General features: G+C 45.7%; 1 protein-coding gene across 1 annotated transcript; it reads left to right on the top strand.

Annotated features, from left to right (window-relative positions):
- Window positions 1-840: 840 nt before the first annotated feature.
- ZFYVE19 (zinc finger FYVE-type containing 19) lies at window positions 841-11508 on the top strand. Its single transcript, XM_088520500.1, has 11 exons — window positions 841-894; window positions 1332-1453; window positions 3198-3251; window positions 3825-3982; window positions 4803-4948; window positions 5885-5999; window positions 6477-6686; window positions 7152-7231; window positions 7950-8060; window positions 9485-9624; window positions 10998-11508. The coding sequence occupies exons 1-11, from the start codon at window positions 841-843 to the stop codon at window positions 11068-11070; spliced, it is 1263 nt and encodes a 420-aa protein (XP_088376626.1). The 3' UTR covers window positions 11071-11508.
- Window positions 11509-14561: the final 3053 nt, after the last annotated feature.

Below are 14561 nucleotides of genomic sequence, written 5' to 3'. Positions count from 1 at the left end.
TCATCTGCCCTTTTTATCACATTGAACTGCAAGGAGAAACATTGCAGCCTAGGGGACTGAGCAGACATACAATCACATTTTGAATCAATTTGAACATTTTAAGGCCAGATTTACTTATCAGTGCATTGCATTATAGGGATCAAGTCCCAAGATCATCAAAAACAAGACCAACATGCTTAGGTACAGTTTTGTATCAAGTCAAAGATGAATACAGCCTTTTCAGCCAAAACCTTATGGCTTTTGGAGCAGAGAACATACAATGCAACAGCTGAGTTTTGTTGAGAAGGAGTTTGAACCAAAGACTGTTTAAACTCTCCTACATCCAAACGAGTTTAAAACATTATGGGCCAAGACAGCGTAGAGGATTCGATAATCTAAATCTTCCTTCAGGCGCGTGCAAGAGGAAAGGGTGAAGAACCCGCTCGTGGTGCGGCCCTGGCACGGGAGCCGGGCCCCGCCTGGCGGTCACCAGGAGGTGAATGCACACGGGGTGAGTCTGCTCCCCTCGTCTCTGTAAAAGACGCAGTTAAATCCTTTCTCACCGCGATTTATCAGGCCCCTATGACAAATTCTGCTGCAGCCTCACTAAGCAATTGAGTTAAATTTCTTTAATTGCCTTGCTGTTGCTATAGAGAGCTTGCTATAGAGTATAAGTTAGATTTATGGGTAGAATATAAATGGTTCCGCGCCGCTCCGTGCCGGGCCCGCCTTCCCGCGCGCTGCCTGCCGGGCAGCGGAGGCCTCCCCGCCGCCGCCACACTACGAGCACCACAATGCGCCGCGCGGCCGGCCCGGGCGCCATCGCGGCCGCCGGGGAGAGGGGCTGCGGCTGGTGCCGCCATGGAGGGCAGGTGCTACGGCTGCGCCTCCAGGTTCACGCTCTTCAAGAAGGAGGCAAGTCCGGCCGGGTGGCCCCGGGCGAGCCCGGCCAGCCCCGCGCCCCCTGCCCGGGCTCGGGAACGGGGAGCCGCCCGACCGGGAGCGGCGCCTTCCTTGCTCGTTTGCCGGGCTCGTGTGGCGCCCAGCGCCGCTGCGGCTCTGTAAAGCTCACTGCTAAACGAGTAAACAAACGAGGGGTTTGTCATCCGTCTAATCCGATATGTGTTGGGTGTCTCAGGGGAAAGACCCTTTATTTTGCAGTGGGATGACCTGGTATCTCCGATTCCAACAGGAAGACTTGGGGAATTTATATCTGCAGCAGCAACTAGCAACATAGCCATCCTGGGAATCTGCTTCCCTGTGGCAAGGCTGCTGCTCCCCGTACACTCGCGGGGAGGAACGTGGTGGCGGGGGGTGAAGCCCTGTTCTGCCTGTCCCTTGTGTCTCCGCAGTGCGGGTGTCGGAGCTGCGGGCGGGCGTTCTGCGCTGGCTGCCTCCGCTTCAGCGCCGTCGTTCCCCGCTGCGGAAACGCGCCGCAGAAGGTGTGCAAGCAGTGCCATGGGAGCCTCAGCGGGTAAGAGGGGATACTGTCTTCACGCAGGACAGGCCCGCTTTGAGTCCTCGTTTTGGGTGCCAGTGTCATGATGTGGCAGGTTTCTCATGAGAGTCGGGTCTGCACTTGTGTGTGCACCCGATCTGTACCTTGGAGTTTCAAGCTAAGCTCATGGGCTGTTCAGTCAGAACACGTTAGTGTGTGGGGGGTGGTTGTCCATGGTGAACAAGGCAGGTTTAAATCTTCACATGTGGACCACGGATGCCTGTGGGTATCCTTGCCAGATGGGACCAGACAAAGCCCTTCAGTGATTGTACCCAGAAAGGTGCACCCTTCTGAGAGCCCTGGCGTCGTCTCCGTTGTGCAAGAATTGAACAGCCAGGCAACAAGATGTTCTGACCGTTACCTCTGTAGGCAAACGGTGCCCCAGCTCCTCATCACTGAGAGCTCTCTGCTGTGTGTAGTCTGGAGACCTACATTTTGTAGTGTATAACTGATTTGCTTTTAAAATAAAAATATATATATTTTCACAAACATAACCTGGAGGTCAGCTGTTGAAAACAAAAAAAAAAAAAAAAAAAAAAGTAATTCAGTAGCAGCTTGTATCGTCATACACAGGTAACACAAGAGCGCAGTTTACACCAGAACTCTCTCTTGTGTATTCTGTCCCTTCTCTTGCGTTTGACTTCTCCACTTTTCCCGTTTAGCAAGGAATTTTCACCAACAAGTGGGGAATGTTTTGGTTCTGCAGTTATTTAAATATAAGCCAGTGCTTTTGGAGTAGCATAAGATGAAAATACAAGCTCAAAATCAATTTGGAAAACTTCTGATTGCTCGTTACAACTCCAATAATGTTCAGAAAATAAGTCTGCCTTTTTTTCTCTTTCTTTTATTTTTTTTCTCATCTGTTTAATGTCAGTACTGTAGAGTTACAGAAGACAGTTACTGGAGAGCAGATAGATAAGCCACTGGTTTACAGTGCTGTAAGCTGCCTGTATGGATACTTTCCGTGCAAAACAGCTTTCAGAACTGAAAAGGTTGAGTAGGAAAGCAGTCTAGCACAAAAAAAAAAAAAAAGTACTCTTTATTTGTAATTATACAGCAGAGTGCAAATGTGTTTGGACTTCTAGGAATGATAAGATATGTTAACCATACATAAGTGTGCATAACTTACAAGGATAGTTAGCTGTTTAACCTGAACATGGCAAGACAGAGCCTAGAGTTACACAAGGTGTTTGGGGTGTACAGTGTTCAAGCGGCCTAGAAGATGTCACTAGGATACTGGTGTTTATATAACCATGTTTATAGCACTTCATGTAGAGTTTGGGTTGTGCATTATATAATTCTGTGTTTGTTGCATGACATAACTCCTTTCAGAATGCTCTGCTGTATTGTAGCTAAATTCACTGGGAGTCTTAGCTAGCTGCTAGCTGCTCTCTGGACTGGGAGATGCAAGCTGAGGGAGGCAAGGGTGATTCACCCTCCTTTCTCCTGGAACACTGATGAGTATATTAAATCAAATGAATTTGGTCCAGATGTGAAGCAATAGAAACAAGGGACTAGAAATGAGGTCCCATGCTGTCCTAGGCAGCTACATCATCTAACACATCTCCTAAGGTGATCACTCTCTATATTAATGAGGTTATGAAAAGACTATGCCATGAGGTTCAGAGACATGTATGCTAATTTTTCTTGTTTGAAAGAATAGATGCTTGAAACACTGCCAGGACATGAGTTCAGAGAGAGCATTATTTTTGCCTTCCAGAGAGGGATCTCAGAGCAGTTCAGCAAAATGGTCACCACCAGAGAACTACAAAAGGTGAGTTGCACCCACCAGAGATCCCTTTGGCTTCTGCCTAAGGTGTCTTTCAGGCCTTCTCTCCTCTTTCCCTCATAGGGACCATCAAAACTGTTTCTTGCAAGGTGGGTGTTTGCTTGTTCAGAATTAGATTAAGGTTGGAGCTTTTGTTCCCTAGAGGGCTGGTTTGGTTTGATGTGTGGAAGGGGTTGTTTGTTTTCTTTTGGTTTTGTTTTTTGCTTTTACTTTTGAGTAGGTTGCTGAACAGCCACCTGGTTATGTTCATCTGGGACCTACTTTGGCTGTCTTGGAAACAGGAGTCTGGTGCTGAAATACTGCCTCTCTCCTCAGAAATGGTGCTGTGGGCTGTTGTAATAGGCTGTGCCTTTCCTTGCTCATTTTCTTTACTTCTTTTCTCCTCCTTTCTTTACATCCTGCCCATGTAGTGGAACGTGGTACAGGAATGAGCTCTCTGTGCTGTCCTATACTGTCTGTCTTCAAATAGTGGGTAGGGATCACAGAGACTGTCTTCCTGTATCATTATTGAAACCTATGTTCTCAGCAATGTCATGTCTTTTTCTATCCTTTTCACAGGCGCGTAGCAGCTTTTGAGGCTAAGCAAAACCAGCCAAAAGGGCAGCAGAAGGCAGCTGTGAAACCATGTCAAGCAGGCTCTGGATACGAAGGACTTTCAAAAAAGGATAGAGCTATTGCAGAGAGACTGGAGAGACTCAGGGAAGAAAGGAAACCCAGTGAGTTTCAAAGAACTCTGACATTTGCCAGGGTCAGAGCACTGTTAACTGGGAAATAAGGAGCTGGAGGGAAGAGGGAAGTGATGGTCTTTCAGAACCTGTCTTTTCAGACAATCAGATGGATAAACTGTCCTGCTAACACAATAGCTAGATTCTGCAGTGGTTTTAGATTAATGCTATGATTTCTTTGTTTTCCTTGGGGTTTCTCTTGAAATTGCCTCTCAGTTTTGGGGTAGTATTTTACCTGTGAAATTATCTTCTGATTTTTTTCTATTGTTTCGAGCAAAAAAAAAAATCCCATGTCAAGCACAGTGGGAGGTGAGTAAAATGGGGAGCTTTGGACAATCCATTTTGCAGAAGGTTTCCTGTGGGTTACTTTCTGCCACAGCAGTGCCAGTCTCTGTAATACTCTGACTGCTTTCACCTCACAGAGAAGAGAAAATCGGGACTTTCACCCTAGACCACACATCTCTGCATGTTCTGGGATACGTTCATGGTGCCTGCAGTAGAACAAACTATTTAAAAAAAAATGGCACATTATACTGAAAGGGAAAGACATGCTACAAAGTGGTTATCAGAGGTAGGGGAGGTAATGGTGTAGGAGGCAATGACTCGGGGGAGGCCAGGGTAGCCTTTACCTAGGGTTGTCTGCTGCTCTCTGCAACAGAACTCCATTCAGATCAGGGGCTGATGGAGGTTCTTGCTTACATGTCTGGGCCATGATTCTCAGAATGCAATTCTGAGAAATACAATTTTAACAGAAAAAAAAATGTTTTCAGTAACAGAATAACGTATTTTCCCTTGTTGGTCTGAAATGCAGAGTCCATCCCTTCTGAGGCCGAGATCGAAGCGAGGCTGGCTGCGCTGAAGGAAGGCTACCGGGGACCTGTTCCATCCACGCAGGAAATGGAGGACCGTTTGGCTGTGCTGCAAGGGAGAGTCCCCCCTTCCCAGGCTCCCAGAGCAGTAAGGTCCCTCAGCCCTTTGGCTGGCAGTGTAATTGGAGCTGGCATGGCAGCCGTGGTGTCCCCAGGGATTTCTGAAGTGTGATCTCCCTTCCTCCTCCTTCACCTTTTTTGTTTTCAAGTGCTTCCCTTCAGAAATCCCTCTGCTTCCAGTTTGTGTGATTATTCTCTTGAAGCAAATGAGCAGCAGTACACTGCTGCAGTAGAAGATACGATCTGTGGTTTTATGTTTAAATCAGCTGTAGTTGGCATGTTTGTTTCCAACAATCGATGCTATGTATTTTCTCCTCAACCAATGTGTATTCCTAACTGACCTGATTGTCTTTCTCTTTTTAATTCAAATCTGTTCATCTGTGTTTGGATTTATCAGCCCTGCCTTCTAGTTGTATCCTACATTTCCTACTGCCAAACAAAATCCTGTTAATTTTCCAAAATTACATCCAGAAGTGGAAGCACAGAGATTAAGTGACTGGCCTATATTATAGAGGAACAGGTTGGATCTGTGCCTTCAAGAGTGTGTGAATGATTTTGTTCCTGCGAAGTTCTTTCCTTGCTCTCCTTTTTCAGCTGTCCTGCTCTCCCAGCTTTTCTCATGTTGTAGTGGAGATCGTCGTGCTCGTCAGGCAGTGCTGAGAATGGCACTTTATTTGCCTTGGAGATGGTAGCAGCTGGGGTTGGGACCCAGCAGTTATCTAATCCTGCACATTCATTGCCCCTTGTTTATGTAGCTGCAGTTAGTCATGGACATTCAACACCTCTGGTAATGAAGCCCCACACCAGATACCAGAGCTGATCTCCCAAGATGAGTGACTGCATCTTTTTATCTTGTTCCCAGCCAGGATGATCTTTGCATTTTTTTGTTTTGTTTTGCTTTAGTGGGATTGTGTCCCTTTCTTCTCATTTGCCTTCTCCCTTCTCCCTTGCGCTTGTTTCTCAGGTGCACCAACCCCCTGATACCAGAAACCTCACCCAGCAGACAGATGACCTGTTAACTCAGCTGGCTGAAGAAATTGCTATTGATGAACGTTACACTCCAGGAGTCCAGCCCCAAGGTATCTATTTTGTCTTCTAGTGAACTGTTTCTATCTGCTATTATGTGTGTTGTAGTGAGAGGAGAGCACACGCTTCCGTAACTAGTTCATAGTTGAGTTAGGTGTCAGTTTGTCCTTATCTTCGCTTCATAACATCCAAACTGACCTAGCAGAGCCACCCAGCTCCACACTGAGTCTCACTGTCTCTGCCTGGAAGGTGTTTTTTTTCCCCTTTTTCCCCCTTCCCCCCTTCCTTTTCCCCCTTTTTACAAGACATCGGGGATACCATTGTCTTCTGCAATCTCATTCTAAAGTGCAACCTGGCTCACTGTCTTCTCTATAAGTAGCATGTGGATTCAGCTCTGGCATGTCTTCTCCCATCATTAACCCAATTAATTGGGAGCAACAAGGTGCTCCCATGCCATTGCTTTAGTGGTATTGTCTGAGCCTTGGGAAGGCTGCTACTGAGTCATCAGCATGTTCTGTGTGTTTGTTCAGCTGCTAACAGGCAAACGTTGAATGATCTCAGTCGGGAAAGCGAAGGTGGGGTTTGCCCTGCAAGTCTGGATCTAAAGCAGCTAGAAGAAGAGAAGAATAAACTTCTGGCAGAGGCTGCTTCTGAACTGCGGGAAGAGAACACTAGGCAAGAGAAGATCCTACAAGTTGCCAAGAGATTGGCAGCACTTAGAGGCCAAGACCCAGAGAAAGGTGGGTTATAGTGGAGTGCCAAGAGAGGTAACTGAGTTTGTGATAAACAATTTTTTCTTCTCTTTTGAGAGTCTAGATCCACTTAATTCCTATAAATTCTGCAGAAAGCAAGCTGAGACTTTGCTGTGGGTGTAAAATTGTACAGTTTGGTCCTATTTGGGACTCCAGACTGGAGCTGTAAGGGCAGACTCCTTTGTTTTACATCTTTTCTTTCCGATAATTCTAGCATGCTCTCATGAGGGTAATAAAAGTCTTTAAAAACAAAGCTCTTTTTTCCCTCCCCCTTCTTACACTAAAAACAAGCAAACAGTAGTGCCTCTTTTGAAGAGTCTGAAAAGGAGCTGTGTGTCTGTGCCAGAGTGCCAGTCTCTATGGAACTCACCGCATGGAGGATGGTTTCTAGAACACGAATGGGCACAAGGTGTGAGTGTCGGTCACGAGATCCTCTGCCTGTTATTTCTGCAGTTACTTTGGAAAACTATAATCTTCCTGACAGTGATGAGGAAGTGGATGAAGAGGAGGTCATTCGGAGAGTGCTGAAACAGGTCAGAAGTGGCCACTGTACCCTTGTTTTCCTTCCTCTTAATCATTCCCCCTTCTATTTATTTATTTATTTATTTATGATCTCTAATGAGCATGCAAAGGATGTATCTCTGTCCCTGGGCAGTCATGTCTTTCCCTCAGTGCTTTTCCAGTGCTAATTACCATGCGTCCATTCAGCCACAGGAAAGACAAGACTTTACGACTAGTTTGACCTACTCGTGTTCTCATTCATACTTGGTGTTTCTTCTGGTCTGTTTCTGTTCTCTGACCCTATCCCAAACCTGCTGGTGCTTCTTTGCTGCTTGTTTCACCTCCCAGTGAGCTGGAACATTTACGATGAGACACTTTTTGCACAGCTTATGCCTAGATTTCTCTCTGAAATGTGGTTTGTTTTGAAGGGAGATAGGAGCTTGCCCTGCCTGTATTCTTGTCTGGTGTCAAACCACACCAGGGTGATTAGCATGATGTTAAAGGTCTGCTGACAGCTGCACTGCAAGGCAGGGTATATTAGCTGAGGCTTCCTGGTACCAGGCTGATGGTTCTCAGTGCACACACCATCTCCCAGGTGTAGGCATTTAGCTTGCATCTGTCTACACCACATAAGCATATTTGAACTTCTCCAATTATTGCATGGGGACTAAGAGAAGGGAAAGAAGTTTAGAGACTTCCAGAGGCTCCCAAAAGTGAAACCACCAATTTCTTGCTTTTCTTTGTTACCAGCTTACAGAGGAAGCAGCCTTGGATGAAGCAAGTGGCTTCAATATTCCTCCAGATGAGAAGACCCAGCCAGGATCCCTGCAACAGAACCTACCTAAAAAAGCAAAGCAAAAGGTCAGTGAGCTGGCCAGGATCTCTTCAAAGTGACATGTTCCAGGGTCCCAGGAGAGTACAGCTCTGCAGAAAAAGTCGGCTGTATCCCTAGCCTGGGTTCAGAAAGAAACAACGAGCCAGCTTCCCCAGGCAGATGAGCAGAGAGGGCAAACATCTCAGCTGCTTCTGCAAGTCTGACCAGCACTGAGCCCAGATGTGAATCATCTTGTACTTTTAAAGCGATTTGCTGGAATCCCTTTAGAATCCAGAATCCTTCCAGGATTCTAGGACTAGAATCCAGTTCCTTTCAGACTGGCTTTCCTCTGCATGGGACAGTGAAGTTGATCAGCATAGGTCTGGTGAGGTGGATGTGAGAGAAGGGATTTTTAACTCACCGGTATGATTAAACCCAAGAAGGCACAGTTTAGTACCATAGGGCCTGACCTAGGGTGAGTGGGAGGGTTGCCAGTGCTTTTGGCAGGTGCAGAATAGAATTTCTAGATAGTAATCAAGTGCCTGTGTTCTCTTATAACGTCAAAGGGAGGCATTAGTAACAAGATATCATATGCTAAGAGTGGATTCCAGCCTGTTATGGAAATGCATACACCTTCTCTAATGTAGATCACAAGAATTAAATGGACCTGTGATTCACAGACAGCTGACAGGCCTGTCCCTGTGGAAGAAATTATTTAATTGTAAGTGCGATTGAAAAAACATCCATCTCATAGGTATGTCACTTTGCACCCTTGACATCACTGATGTAGATGTTAGCCCTGTCTCTGTTGTGTTAGGAGGCTGCTTTTGCCAGTGTTCTGGCACTGCTTCCCAGTGTGCGTATGACTGTTCATTTCAGTAAAGGCTTTCTGTAAAGCAGAAGGAGATAAGGAGGACTTTATGGATAGATTTTTAGATCATCATTTTGGAAGAACTTTTCAGGCCAGCTTCAGGTACAGATCTGTCATAGGGGGTTTTGGGAAGTCATTTCCTTTCCTTTGTCTCTGTTTTGTGTTTTTAACATGAGAAAATGATAGACTCCTACCATTGCTGCCTTTCCTTCTCAGCTTTTCAGCAAAACTGCTCGAGCACTTGCTCTTGTAGCAGGGATTGCCTCTCTCTGGGTATAGCTGCACTGAGTGCCAGGTGACCTGGGCTGCAGCCTTTAACACAGGGCAGACAACATTGGTTTATGCTGTTCTAGATAAGACACTGAATGTGGATGATTAGCTGTTAACTGTCCTGATGATATAGATTCATGAGCACATGCAAGTGGGTGCAGACCCATACATTTGCAGCTTAACCTTGGGCTCCAGGCCAGTTCATCTCTCAGACTTTAGCAGAGAACGTACGGTCTTGGACTGTACATGTCACTGTGGCCACCACATATGGTAATGGAAGTCGCGTATGTCTCCTTTGAATTCTGCATTTCTGTTTTACTCCTGAGGTAGAGCCAGGCTTCGGTCGCTGTGGCGCTTCCCAGCTCAGACGACAGCGATGAGGAGTTACCCTGGTGCTGTATCTGCAATGAAGATGCCGCTTTGCGCTGCCACGGCTGTGACGGGGACCTCTACTGCCAGCGGTGCTTTCGGTAATTCCCACTCTTCTTGGTCTGGGACCTGCCTCCCAGACCAAGCTTAGGCACCTGTCTGTGTTCAGGGCAGTGTGGGGAATCCCACAGTGAGCCGACTGCTGTTCCTTAAAGGCGATCATATATGAGATGAGTCGTGGCCCTTGCTGTAGGGGCTAAGCTGGCTCTGGGCAGAAATGCTCCTCCTGTGCTGCTGCGGTGCATGTGTGGGCACATTGTCTGCGTGGCCTCCGGGCAGCTCACGTGCTGCACTGCGAGGACAGGATGAGTGAAACCATTGTCCAGCAAGTCTGGAGCTTGTTCATGCAACATAGTAAATGATCTGGGCTGGATTCTCACAGGAGGTAAGGTCAGATAGTATAAATTCCTGAGGCTTTTCTTCGGTTGACACCATGCAGTCTTAAACCATATAAAAATGGTTGCTGAAATGTGTATGGAAGAACCTTATGCCCTCAGTCCCATCTTAGTCTTGGTTCTTGCCCTTAGTCCCATCTCAGTCTTGGTTCTTAAACATATGTAATTTGATTTCTGACAAAAAATTGTATGTCTAGTTTTGGATGTTAACTCCCTTGGATAAACAGCTGTTCAACAGCTGTGGCTTCTTTTTGTCAGGCCTCAAAAGCATTGGAGTCGACTGGGTTGTCAGGTTAGAGCTGGTAGACATCTAGACTGCAGCATGGTGAGGATCTGGCTGAGAGAGGGAAAAGATGCTCTTACGTGTGTTCTGTCATTTCCAAGGGTTTTAAAGAGAGATGGGAACGGAGTGGGGAAGAATGTATTAAAGTGTAAGGAAACATGGCAAAACTAGATGCTTAAAAATCAAAAACAAACATAAAACCAGCTTATACAGGAAGTACTGATAAAAGGAGAATCAGCAGACTTGCAGGAGAGCAAGTGCATCAGTTGCACACTGAAAATGAGAGATGGTGTCTTAACCATGCTGAAAAGCAGGCAGGGTTTAGACAACTGCCAGCATAGCGCAATTTAGCCACAACAGTTATTTTTTCAGATTTTATGGAGCAGACTCTCATGTTTGCTCTTGTTGTGGGAGTTGCTAATACATCCAGGAGTCACAGCAGTAGTGCTGAAAATGAGCAATATGAATCTCTTTAAAAGGAAAAGAGATGGAGAGGCCTCCTGCCACTTCCCATTCTGATAGCTAAGGATGAGCAGAGCTTTCTGGTTCTCCACAAAGCACCTCAGAGGTTTCTATTACATGCAATCAAGCTGTCAGTGCATGTGGCAGCCAGTGAGATCCTCTCAGCCCGTCCTTGGGATAGGTTTCTAGTAGGGGTGCTGGGAGGTACCTTGTGTCTTTGGATGGGTGCCATGCCTGGGTATTTTCTGCTCACTGCAGTTTGTTTGCTTCTCAGAGAAGGCCATGATGAGTTTGACCTGAAGGACCACCACACCTCCTGCTATCATCTTCCTTGCAAGCAGAAGTGAAAAGGAGCAGAAAAGGAGCTGTAGAACTGGAGAAGATGGAGTTGGCCAGAAGGGAGAGTCAAAGTGGATTTTCAGCCAAAATGGGTGATGTTTTGGATAGTTAAAAGATGAGCTGTAATCTGAGAGAGGCTTGGTGTGCGTGCAACAGCTAGAGGAGTGGTGGGTTTGTAATGCATGCCTGTGATAAATGAGGGCTTGATGCAGGAAGATGGATATGAATCTTCAAATACAGACGATAAGGCAAAGTGGGTAGCAGTAAAGATGTGTGTTTAAGGTGGTCCTGGCTGACTGGTAAATAACTTCCTGCTTTCACTAACAGCTCACACATTGGTTCAACAGGCAGCAAAGCACTTTGCACTAAGAAAACTGTCTTGATCACATGTCTTGATCACATGACTAATGAGAATTTCCAAAGCATAATAAAAAGTACTTACAGAGGCCTGTGGTTAAAGTCTTCCCTGGGAATGCCCGATAACCCTTTACAAAATTGTCAGACTCTTGTAATGGGATCTCAGTTCTACTGCCACGTGGCTCAAGCAATGAAATGAAAGATCATGAAGGTGCCAGAAATGTTTCCATGGTATTACTGGAAATGTGCAGGGGAATTGGACTGCGGTGGTGGTTGCTCTGCCTTGGTGGAAGTGCTGCTCATGTAGTTGCAGGCTGCTTTGTCATCTGCTATGGAAACACTGCTGTGAGCAGCAGTGGCTATGCATAAATTCAGTGCAGTCTGTGAGTGCAGCACATTAGTCTGTAATAGTTACATGTTAGTCTGAAGGCAGAGTTTGGCTCTATTAGGTCAGCCTGGAAAATTAAGGATATTACATCTTTATCTGGCTACAAGAAGACCTGTTTTGAATATGCCCACACACATCCGCAGAGACAGTTCTGATGCAAATGGAACATGCCAGTAACCAAAGTACCCGGAATTGCTCCCAATACCTGAATACATTTCCATGACATCAGCTTTAATATCCCATGAGGGTGGGCTCTTCCCAGCACTGAGACAGCTGTCTAAGGCTGACAAATTCCAGGGGAAGCAAAATGAAGAACTGGTCTTTGACACAGAACCCCTGATGAATCTTGCTGGTCTGGTTTGACGTCGCCGCTCCCAGCTGTCCGCCCTGCCCCTGTACTGAAGGTCGCTGCCTCTGGATGAGCTGGCAAGATAAAGCATCTGCCTGCACCTCAACCACCTGTGTTCAGAGCACAGCTACCACTGACGGCAGGTTTGTGCTACCATGCTGGACTGGATCAGGGCCTTCTGCAGTAGCCTCTGTCACAGATAGTGCGGATTACCCCAGCAATACTGCACAGTACTGCAGGTTACCCTAGGAAGAATTGCTAGAGCACCTTGCGGTGTTCTCAGAACTCTTGGTTAAGAAGGGGTGGCAAAACATGACACTTGAGGAGGATGTTCCTGCTCCTGACAATCCTTGCTTCACCAGTGCCTGTCCCTTTGGGGCAGGCAGATAGGAAGCTAGTGAGCTGTTCTAATGCAAGAGGTGACAACAAGGCCTGTGTTATGCAAAATTTAATTAGATGGTTACTACCCTGAAAAGCTTGCAGTCTTAAAAATGAAACTAAAATGTAGTTCTGGTCTCTTGATATTCTAGGAATTACACTTTTTCATAGCTATTTGACCAGGATAATTAGTCTGCCAGCTCTTTAGCCCTCTGAAAAATCTGTCTTGGGTTAAATGCTTTGCATGTTGCGTGTACTGGAGAAGATACCAGTATCTACTCGAAGTATCTCCTCAAAACCTCAGACTGATCTACTTGATTCTTTCTGAAACCCTTTGGGCTCCATCCGCAGTCCTTTCCCAGTAGTTAACAGACATTTTAATCCTTAGTCTTACATCTGTTTCTCTTCAGTATCTCGGTGTAAACTGGTAAATTACTTGTGACATGTTGAATGCTTTTGCGTCATCAACATAAGCAAACTTGGAGCTTCTTGTGCAGTTAGGCAGCCTGAACCTTGTGAATTCTGCTCTGTGCACCGCAGTTTTATTACAGGAGATTGCAGCCTGAAGCAGCTTATTTAAGTTCCCATATTGGCTCTGTGGGCTTATCCCAAGAATCCAGAAGTGCATCTGACCCAGGATTGGAACTAGAACTTAGTCATGCATGGAGGATTCTGCTCAGTTGGACACATGCTGACTCTTTCCCCTGCACCACTAATGGACATTCTTGTGGCTGCTGAGCTTTCTGCCTGTAATTGGTCACTTCAGCGGTATCCTGACCACTTTCCCCTTGACAAACCCTTTGTCTCTAGCCCTTGCCTTGGTGGCCTCCCTGTCAGAGATAGGAGTGTGTTATTTAGATCAGCTGACTGCTGAAAGCAAACCCAGCTCGGAGTTCTCTTTGTAAAATAGGAATGCTGTGTAAACTTTAACTGGCCACTGAGCTTGTAGCTGTGTGGCTTACTCCCTGTCCTCAGCTTTGGAAGGGAGCTGGTAAACAGCAGAGATACAGATAAACTATCAACTCCTCACAGGATTCCAGTCATAGCTGTTCAAGAACTGAAGAGGAGCTGGTGCCTGTAAGAGGCAGAATCAGATCTGTGCCTTTGCATCTGTCTTTATAGCAGGCCATGAGGGCGCAAGAAGATTTTCTTACCTTTCAACATGTTTTGCATCTGAACTATCAAATGTAGACCCTTCCCCAAAAGACTGTAAAATAATGTTAACTACACATGAGATTTTACTTGGCTGACAAAAAGGAGCCTCCTCTGTATTGGCTTGCATTTGCTGTGGTCTAAGAGCATGTGCATTGTTTCAACTGCTGTAATGTGATCATGGATCCAAAGGTGGCAAACCTGAATATTTTAAAAGGGAATGTGTGTTACTCATAACTAAGGGAGAAAGATGTGTTTAAGGCTATTTTATACACACTGACATAGACAATTAGAGAAACACACCAATTCTGACACATTCTGAGTTACCTTGGTATACTGAAGGGGTAAAGTTTCTTTTAAACAAACATGTTTAACCAGTATTTGCATACCAAGCACTGTAGCCTGCACTAGGGATGGTGCTGAGAAACTGCAAAATAAGTTTGTTGGAAGATAAAATTCCACTTAATCTATACTTGCAGTCCAGGCTGAGAGAAGTCAAAAAGTAAAAACAGATCTGATTTGCTGCTTTTAAGAACTAAACAAAAAGCAGTTGCTCTGATTCCTATATATTGCATTCGTCAGAGCTGTTATTACAGCATATTGATTTGTCCTACCTGAAAGATGCACTTAGCCCACATCTTTTTCACAGGTGCCTTTGCTGGAAAATAGGAGGCAAAGGTACTTGTCATAATCCTGTTACTGATAGAGGTGAGGAAACCAATGTATTTAACATCATTACTGGCCTAGTCCAAGGGTCCTCATTTATCTTTAACTAACCTACCTATCTTTCTTGTTGCAGAGTTGACCCCTTCAGTCCCATATGGTCTGCTGCAACATGTATTCTTAAGTCCAGCCTTGAACATTTTGGTATATAA

Source organism: Tinamus guttatus, unplaced genomic scaffold (genome assembly GCF_059628265.1).
Source record: "Tinamus guttatus ecotype Peru unplaced genomic scaffold, ASM5962826v1 Tinamus_guttatus_pri_ptg000089l, whole genome shotgun sequence".
In the NCBI taxonomy this organism is placed as follows: Eukaryota; Metazoa; Chordata; class Aves; order Tinamiformes; family Tinamidae; genus Tinamus; species Tinamus guttatus.
Note: the sequence above shows the minus strand (reverse complement) of the source record. Positions and strands in the feature narration are given on the sequence as shown.

Bases quoted from the DNA above. Each gene is read 5' to 3' on its own strand.
- ZFYVE19 (XM_088520500.1), top strand. From the start codon at position 841: ATGGAGGGCAGGTGCTACGGCTGCGCCTCCAGGTTCACGCTCTTCAAG. The intron at 895-1,331 runs GCAAGTCCGGCC...GTGTCTCCGCAG, and splicing joins TCACGCTCTTCAAGAAGGAG to TGCGGGTGTCGGAGCTGCGG. The intron at 8,061-9,484 runs GTCAGTGAGCTG...CTCCTGAGGTAG, and splicing joins CTAAAAAAGCAAAGCAAAAG to AGCCAGGCTTCGGTCGCTGT.